The sequence below is a fragment of the Sturnira hondurensis genome, unplaced genomic scaffold, assembly GCF_014824575.4.
Source record: "Sturnira hondurensis isolate 20B ecotype Veracruz unplaced genomic scaffold, ASM1482457v3 Scaffold0008196, whole genome shotgun sequence".
Taxonomy (NCBI): domain Eukaryota; kingdom Metazoa; phylum Chordata; class Mammalia; order Chiroptera; family Phyllostomidae; genus Sturnira; species Sturnira hondurensis.
This window is the reverse complement of record NW_028080827.1, coordinates 20490499-20499711: the sequence shown is the minus strand read 5'-3', so window position 1 is coordinate 20499711 and position 9213 is coordinate 20490499. Positions and strand designations below refer to the sequence as shown.

The 9213-nt window shown below is 54.5% G+C and overlaps 1 protein-coding gene across 1 annotated transcript; it reads left to right on the top strand.

Annotated features, from left to right (window-relative positions):
* Nucleotides 1-28: 28 nt before the first annotated feature.
* Nucleotides 29-8414, top strand: CALML4 (calmodulin like 4). Its single transcript, XM_037054221.1, is given in 6 exon segments — nucleotides 29-308; nucleotides 311-381; nucleotides 496-526; nucleotides 3333-3473; nucleotides 5120-5308; nucleotides 8119-8414. Coding segments are annotated over 6 exon segments (795 nt in total). The 5' UTR covers nucleotides 29-43; the 3' UTR covers nucleotides 8217-8414.
* The last annotated feature ends 799 nt before the right edge of the window (nucleotides 8415-9213 follow it).

Sequence of the window (9213 nt, the reverse complement as noted above, 5' to 3'; positions counted from 1 at the left end):
GCCCAGGGCAGGGCCCACTCTCTGTGGGCCACTGCCCCCCTTCATGGAGCCCAGAGAGGGCTCCCAGGAAGGAATGTTTGTCCGTTTGCTTCAGACCTTCAGCTTTCCAGTGCGGGACCAAGGCCCCAGAGAGCCCTTCTGCAGCCCTGTTTTCTCAAAACCCAACCAGCTGCTCTGCCCAGGCCTTGCTGGGCATCAGCTGTGCAGGGAAGCTGGAATCCGACCCCTGGCGCTGGGCCTGGTCTCCATGGCAGCTGCGGGTTTATTACAGGGGCCTCCACCCAGCTTGGCGGACTTTCGACTTGAAGCTCGGAGGAAGGAAACCAAGAAGGCAGTCCCGGGAGCAGGGAGCCCAGGGGTGCAGCCGGAGGCCCCGAGATGGTAAGAGAGGGCCTGTGTCACCTGCTGGCTCAGCAGGCTGGGTGGTGGGGGTGGGGCGCAGGGGCCACACGTTCATGGTGACCCTCCCTGACTGTTTTCCTCTGTCTGCTGCAGGCCAAGTTTCTTTCTCAGGACCAAATTAATGGTAGGTTGGGTTTGCTCTTTAATTGGTAACTCACAGCAAAATATGGGTCTCATTAAGCAATTTGCTCTGCTGTTTTTGTTGGTGGGAAAAAGGCGGCTGAGGGGGGAGTTGGGCCCACCCACAGGCAAGAGGCTGCTGCTGCAGGCTGGTGCCTGCTGGGTGCAGGGTAAGGCTCACAGGTAGAAATGTTGGTGTTACATCTGCCAGTGCGATATACACATGGGGGAAATAGCAGAGAGAGCTCATTTGATTTTCCTCCAGAAGCTGGATATGGGGGCTGGAAGGGGTGAGACAAGGGATGGAGAGAGCAACCACAGTTAACCGGCTAGGGCTGAGGGCCCCACCAGAGAGGGGACTTTGTCCTGGCTGAGCCAGAGCACAGAGCCCCGGTCTGCCCTCTCAGGCAACACGCTTCTACTCTCTGGGGGCCCCAGTCTCCCTACCTGTAAGGTGGGAGGTCCCTCTACCCCAACATCAAGGCTGTTTACTGTTTGGAGCACTTTATTCCCTGAGCCCCGTGGCCTCCTGAGCCCCAGGCAGGTTTCAGTTTCAAGCCTGCACAGTTCTGTTTCCCAAGGCCATGGGTGAGCTGGGCTATACAGAACTAAGGGCCCAGACCTGCACCGGAGGAGGCCCAGCATAGCCTGCATGGGGCCTACGGGCCCTGGGGGTGGGCTGAGAGTAGCCTGGGCAGGGGTTCCTGAGCTCTGGGTACCCAGAGCTTGGTCTAGAAGGAAGACTGGGTGGGTTGTAGGCACCAGGTGGGCACCTCCCTGTAGACCCCTTGATATTCTCACCCCCACCAGGGTGTTTCCCAGCCTCTGGGTAACACCCAGAGCAGGGCTAGAGCAAGGAGTTTTCAAGCACAAGACCCAGGCAGGGGCCTCCATGCCCAGCCTCAAGGAGAGACGGAGCGGATTGTGGCTGTCAGCCTCAGTGTCCCCTACCCACACCTGGTTCCAAGGCTCGCCGACCCTATCCCTGAAGTTCCCAGAAGGAAAGATAGCAAACTTCCATTTGGATCCCATGTCTGACACCAAGAAAGTACCCACTAATGTTTAATGAATGAGTGACAGACCGGATAGGGTGGCCTGTTGGAGTGGGAAGAACAGGAGCCTTGCGTGTAGCGGGCCTGGGGTCCTAGCACGTCTGAGCCTCAGTTTTCTCATCTCTGAGGTGGGGATAATGACCCCACCTCCCAAGGCTGCTATGAGCCACAGACAGAGAGGATGTCAGCTGTGCGCCTGCCACTGGGCCTGGTGCAACGGGGTGTCACCCAGGCGTGTGCCAGGGCCAGCTCTCTCTCTAGCATGAGCCAGCTGGTGCAGTTGTAGACATTTTAGGAGCTGGTTGTTAAAACCAGTCATTATCAAATAATGTCAGATTAAACAATGTTCCACCCCCCTGCATTTGTACAGAAAAATTAAAAAGATGGCCCTATTGCAATCAGCAGTGCTAAAGATTTGAAAGAGGTTTTGGTTTAATGAATATAATTTGTACAAAGGTTAGAAATAGTTTCATGGTCTATCACTTACCAGATTGAATAACAGCGCATTCCTCGGAAAAGGGCTGCGTCACTGGCACGAGACCCCACTGGTCAAGTCACAGTCCCTACCCTCACCCCGCCCCCAAGCAGGGCTCCACCTGGGGCGATCTGAAAGGTTCTGACAGCCCACACCCAGTTCTGAACCAGAGCCTCTGTGGGAGGGGCCAGGGACCTTCCAGAGCTGGGAGCCGGGGACAGAGAGGCAGGTGGGCACCCTGCCCCACTGGGCTGTGAGGATGTGGCTCTAGAGGCCTCAGCTCCTGTGGGCCTTTCACGTCCATCAAGGGAGAGAGGGTTCAAAGAGAGCTGCAAGCCACATCTGGTCAGAGGCTGGGAAACACCCTGGTGGAACCCCTGGAAGTCCTGAAGAACAAGACCAGGACCTGTGTCAGAGGGCGGCTTGGGTGCCTGCAGCCTGGAGGTTGGGGCTGGAGCAGGGGGTTCAGAAATGCCCCTAACTGTAGCAATAATTGTCACCACATAGGAGAGCCACTGTCTGCCAGGCTTTTCTCAAGGTGGGGGGTTTGCAGTCCTGTCAGTAACCCAGAGGCATGACTGTCCCCTTCCCCACATCAGTTATCTTTGCAGAGCTCCCCTGGGGGTCTGGATACCCTGCCGCAGGCTCCGGGTCTCCCCTAGCGGGGAGGGTAGTGTGGAGAGCTTCCCTGTGGTTTGAGTCAGTGTGGGAGGAGAAAAAAGGGAGCAGAGGAAGGGGAGTCAGGAGAGGGAAGAAACAGGGTTGCCAGATAAAATACAGGACACTCAGCCCTGGCCAGTGTGGCTCAGTGGGTTGGAGCGTCATCCTGCAAAGCTAAAGGTGGCAGATCCATTCCCGGTCAGGGCTCGTGCCTGGGTTGCAGGTTTAGTCCCAGTTGGGGGAGAGGATGAGAGGCAACGACTGATGTCTCCCTCTCACATCCACATTTCTCTCCCTCTCATTCGTTCTCCCTCCCTTTCCATCTCTCTAAAAAATGCCCAGGACACTCAGTTAAATTTGAATGTCAGATAAACAACAGTGCAAAAATTTGGGACATACTTATCCTAAAAATAAGTTCACTGTTTATTGGAAGTTCAGTTGAACTTGGCAGTCCTGTATTTGTATTTGGGATGAGAGGCGGGACAGAATGAGTGGGCACAAGGAGGGGGAGGGAAGAGAAAAGGGAGGAGAGGGTGGGGGCCAGGCGGGGGGTGGGGGATTGGGGGGGAGGGGGGTGGGGGGGAGAGGAGTGCTCCTGAGTCCCCCTTCCGGGCTGTGTGCAGAGTACAAGGAATGCTTCTCCCTGTACGACAAGCAGCAGCGGGGGAAGATTAAGGCCACCGACCTCATGGTGGTGATGAGGAGCCTGGGAGCCAGCCCAACCCCCGGGGAGGCGCAGCGGCATCTGCAGACACATGGGATCGGTGAGTGGGGTTGGGCTGGGCTGGAGAAGAAGTGGGCTGGGCCAGTGGGTGGGCCCTGGGCCCTGCAGCTGGGGTCCTGGGGCGGGGCCTGACAGGCCAGCGCAGATGGTGGAGGTGTGAACAGGTCAGAGGTCACCAGCTGGGAGCTGTGGAGGCATTTGGCCAGGTATGTTGGGCATCGCTCAGGCTTCCTTGAATCCTCGCAGCAGCTGATGACACCCTCATCTCAGTGGACCAGGGCGTCTGAGTCCTCAACAAGGCAGTCACAACTCTGCAATTGAGGCAGGGCTAACAGTGATCCAAAAATTGCTTTGACAGAACGATTTCCTTTTATTGAGTATTTGTCACGTGCTTAGCTCAAGCAGCCCTGTGAGGAAGGCACCGCTTTTTTTGATCTTTTACCTGCAGGTAAAGATCAAGGTTCAGAGCCGTTGGATCACTTGCCCAAGTGCTTAGGCCAATGGAGGAATCAGAGTTGGAACCCAATTCTTCTGATTTCAAAGACTGACCTTCTAAAAACTATGCAATTCTGGGAGAAAAAAAAAAGGAGGAAAACCCAGCCAAAACATTGCCAGGTGGTTCTCTCTGGTGGCGATTTTCATTCCTTATGGATGGTTTTAATTCCCTTTTTTGTTGTTTCCTGTGTTTTTGACAGTGGGGACATACAAGATTTTATAACCATAAACAAGTTGTTGGTTTTTAAAATAAAACAACAGGGATGTCCGAGACTGGGGTGGCTGTTCACATTGGTAGCTGGACACTCGGGAAGGAAAGACCGGGCCAGAGAAAACGGGGGTCTGGAAGGACCACTCGATCGGGAGGCCATCTGGAACTCAGTTGCCTTGTCTCTCAGACGGGCTCCCACCACATGCTGGGGCCGCCCCCCAGTCCCACCAGTCCCTCCAGTGCGCCTGCAGCAGCGCCAGGGTGGGCCTCTGAAGGCCTGGAGCCCGGCGATAAGGTGCTCAGAGACAAAGATTCCCTGTTTCCACCTCCGAGGAGTGGTGGTTTCCTTCGGTTTCTGTTTCCTCCAAACAGGAAGTTGTGGTCAGGGGAAGTTCCAATTTCCTGTAGTTATACCCCAAGCAGAGGCAAGGCTGAGCCCCTCAGGCATCCTCAGAGGAGGCACATGGGCTGGGAGCCAGGGGTGGTTGCAGTGGGGGAAAGACAAGCAAACAGCCCAACTGGGACTGGGGCTCGAGGGCCCAGGTGGGGTCACCTATCCATCTTTGTGGATGTGCACAAAGGGGGCACATCCCTTTAGGGGGCGGACACATCGACGGACTCCCCTGCAGTTTGGGGCGTGAGAGAGACACCCAGAAGGGAGCACTGGAGGTGGGGCTCCATCCTGGACCTCCCACAGCTCTATGAGGTGACTCCACACTCAGAGCTTCCGTCTCCTTAGTGGGCAAATGGGATGGGGATACCCATAGTCCCTGAGGAATGTGGAGAGGATTAAACGAGGCATGTCTGTGCCGGGAACTCAGCAGAAGGGGCTGCACCTCTTCACGGTGATCACTGCCACCATCATGGCCCTCCCCGAATCCCTTGAACTGGCCAGGGAGGCTTGGGTAGGAGGCAAGCTGGCTTCCCCAATGCAAGCCTTTCCCCGCCTGCTCATCCTGCTGTGTTTGGGGATTTCCTAGACAAAAATGGAGAGCTGGATTTCTCCACTTTCCTGACCATTATGCACACGCAAATAAAACAAGAGGACCCAAAGAAAGAAATTCTTTTGGCCATGTTGATGGCGGACAAGGAGAAGAAAGGCTACATCATGGCATCCGAGCTGCGGTCAAAACTCACAAAACTGGGGGAGAAGCTCACCCACAAGGAAGGTAATGGCCTGGTTGCCTTTTTCCCCACAGCGGGAGAAGATTGTGGGGGAGGGTGCAGGGGAGCGGGCAGGTGGTGACACCACCAGGATTGCATAGACTGCGTGGCATGCATGCCCCAGAGGCTGCAATGAGATGGCGAAGTGGGTGAGCTGTGGACTGGAGCCCAGGGAGAGCTGGGGAACTGGGGTGACAGGGGAGAGGTCCACCAGGCTGGGGAGCCCTAGGTGGGACCTGCTTGGGCCTAGGCCTGAGTTTAAGCTGTCACTGTGGGCCTTTGTTCGGAGCTCTGCCACTCCTGGGAGCACAAGAGCCCTCTCATGCTGATGAAGACGCAGGGGAGCCCCTGATGACGCAGGGGAGCTGCGACCTGTGGTGGCAGAGCCGGAGCTGCACGGAGGTCTGTTAGACTGCGTTAGCTCCTGCACCCCAGGCCAGCTCAGGCTCGTTTCTTTCACCACTGCTGCCTTCTGAAGTTGCTGCTAATGCATGGTGTCCAAACTGAGCTGCTACTTAGTTCCCTCCCCTCGTGCCTCAGCCACTCTAACAGCTCTTCTGGAAGGGTGTCCGTGGTGGCCTTTGCTGGGACTAGTCGTCCCAGAACGCTGTGAGGTATGCCTCTGCTGCACACCTCCCAGCAGTGCAGTATGCCTTCCTGTGTCTGAGCAGGACAAGGACCCTGGGTCTTCTGGGAAAGCCCTCTGCATGTGGCAAAGGGCCACCCCAATGCTGGCATTTGCCGGCGTTCTTCCAGCCTGCCCAGCTAGCCCTCAGTCCTGCCACGGCCGCCATTTTGAGTCACCAGCAGAGCCTACACCCACTGACCCAGGAGACTGGGGTTCCCACTCAGGCTGCTGGGCCTGCCGTGGTTGTGGCTGGTGGTGGGTTGGTGGAGGGGTGGACCGGGATGGAGGCCCTCGGCTGGGGCACAGCGGGTGGTGGAGAAAGGCTTCGACAATGTCGGCCCTTCAGCTGTGGGTTAGATCACAGCGAGCCTGTGAAGGGGCTGCCAGGTTGTGGTCGGAATTAGATATGAATCCTGGCTCGCCTTCATTCTGGAGGACCTCAGTTGGGTTTCTTAACCTCTCTCACCCTCCTCAGTCTCCTTGTTGGGGAAAAAACAAGGTTACAATAGACAATCCCTCAGGTCCCTCCAAGAGCTAACATTCTATAAAGCCGACTGCTTAGATTTTATCTGCAGCCACGAAGGCACAGCGCAAAGCACTTAAAAATAGTGGCCCCCCAACCCCGCCCCCTGCTTTTTCAGGCTGGCAGCTATCTTGTGCTCTTCCACTGTGGCTGTTTTCGTGGGAACAGGGGAAGCATGGGCTCTGCCTCCCTCTCGGCCGGAGGACACTGCTCATGGTGCCTTTTATGTACCGGGGGAGTGTTAGCAGAGAGGGCCAGCTGGGACCTTCATGCTCGCAGTTAATGATCTGTCTGAAGTTAGCACCACGGGCCCCAAACGCATACACATTTCTCATTTGTTTAACCAGTCAAGAAACATTTCAAAGAAAACGGCAATGTGTTCCCAGCAGGCTGGGAGACCGGTTTCCCCTGCTTTGGCTGTGGGAGACGGGAAAGGCGATGCTAGAATTAGGAGTCCTTCACCCTGAGTGACTGAGAGAAAACCTTCCCTTTTACTGGGAAGCGTCCTTGCAGTGGCTGGAGAAAACTGTCCCAGAGGCCTCCCTTCTAAGGCCTGGGACAGGCTGACTCCAGCACCCTGATTCTTTCTGGGTTCAGAGCGGACCACCATACTCCCCAGCAGGCAGACCCTCCACCTGGCTATCCAGTGTGGCGCCTCTTCTAGGCGGGAGGCTCAGGGACTGGCTGGGCAGCTGGTGTTGGGCTGGTCCGCTGGGGTGGTTTGAGCAAGTGGCTAGTGGGTAGAAGTTTCTCCATGAAGATAACTTACATTCTTCTTAACATTCTAAAAATACTCGGTGCTCCCATCAGCCTGGGCACAGAGCATGGTAATTAGAGTTTAGAGAATCGCAGGGTATTTTCCAAGTCCAAAGTTACACATCGGGGACGTCCAGGGCCGAGGAAGTTGACAGAGGGCAGTGAGGCAGTTTTTGCAAGAGGGTCAGGATAGTTCAAAGAGCCGAAGGTATGTTGGCCCCGAGAGGCCACTGTGGAGAAGTTTAAGCTGAAATGACCCTTTTTGCCAAGATCTGGGACAAACTAGTATTTTGTTCAAGGAATCCAGAAACAGACGAAATGAGTAAATGCAGTGATTTTTTTGGAGCAATGTTAGAGAACAATGGCGGTTTTGTACCCTTTCAGCTTTAGACACAGCTGAATTTATTTTCTCTCATACTCTCCCCACCCCCAAAACACAAACTTTTTTAAAAAAGGTGACGGTGGCAGACACCGCTTGTCACCAAGCCCTCTCCTGCGGTGGGGCATGCCCACGGGAAGGGGAGGCCAGGGTGGCCCACTGTGGAGCTGCTGAGGGGGCCTGTTCAGCTGGGAGGGTGGGCTCTGCCAGGTAAAACCCCCACTGAAGGTGTCCGGAAACATAGGGACAGGAAACAGAGGCCGTTGAAAGAACAAAACAAAACAGGGAGGCTCAGTGACTGAATCCGCACCAGCCCCTGCAGAAAATCCAATGAACTCCCAGTTCTCTCAGTGGCCTCCCAGGGGGAGGGGGGAGGCTGTCCTGTTGTTTGCTGGCTTATTTCCTGGTCTATGTGAGCAGACAACCGGACGCCCAGGGAAGACCTCTGGGGAGCCCCAAGCCCCAAGAATTCAATGTCCTATAATGTAGCAGTAAAGCTGAACTGAAAAATTAATGTGATTTATTGCAGTGGATGAGCTTTTCAGGGAAGCAAATATCGAACCAAATGGCAAAGTGAAATATGATGAATTTATCCACAAGATTGCCACCCCTGTGCGAGACTACTGAATGAAGAGAATGTAAGAAAGCCCTCCTGGGCCTGAAAAAATGGGATGAATTTTAAGGGGAAGTGTTCCTTTCACTCTAGGGAGGTGGCACGGCGGCAAGATGACATTACCTAACTGTAGCAGAGGATAACTTAGCAAATGAAATGATTTTGGCCATGGAATTAGCATGCCTTTAATAAAAGATTTTTATTCATTTTAATCGCTGCTGTTGTTAGCCCAGCCCTTTACAGCAAGACAAGGGCCTGTCCGGTGGTTTGGAGTTGGCCCTGGCTTCCTCCCCCGACTGCCCTTTTCCAGCTGAGTTTGGGCAAATCATTTCACCCCTCAAAACCCCAGGGTCTTCACTAAAGTTGGATTTCTGTTTCTTACCTCAGGGAGCCTGGTGAGGATAGTCTGAGTTACTGACTGGAAAAGTGTCTTTGCAAACTGCAGTGCACTGTGCAATCCTGAGTTACCATGGTAGTACTCCTCCCAGCAAGGGCAGTCCCCCAAAGACCATATTCTCTGTCTGGTGCTGGAAGCGGCTTCCACATTTCCAAGACAAAGCCAGTGCTGGCTGAGAAACAGCACCAACCAGAACTAAAACAAGTAATCGTGGTGACATTTTTTGCAGTACCACAGAGCCACTTACAAATTCTCATTCCCATCTGAACACACAGTGACACAGTTGAGATTCATTCATAAACACCAAGTGTACTGTCCTGATTGGTGTTGCTCAGTTGGTTGGGCGTCATCCCAAAAAGCAAAAGGTCACCTGTTCGATTCCTAGTCAGGCACAAGCCTAGGCTGCGGGTTCAGTCCCTGCTCAGGGGACAGAGGCAATTGATCGATGCTTCTCACATTGATGTTCCTCTCCTTCCTTCTCCCCTTTCCTCTCTTAAACATAAATCTCTAAATAAAAAACACAGTGAGTACAGGGTGGAAACATTCACAGTAAAACAAGGCAGCCTCAGCTGAACAGTGGGAAGAATGAGCTGCCTGCACCGAAGGAAGCCAAA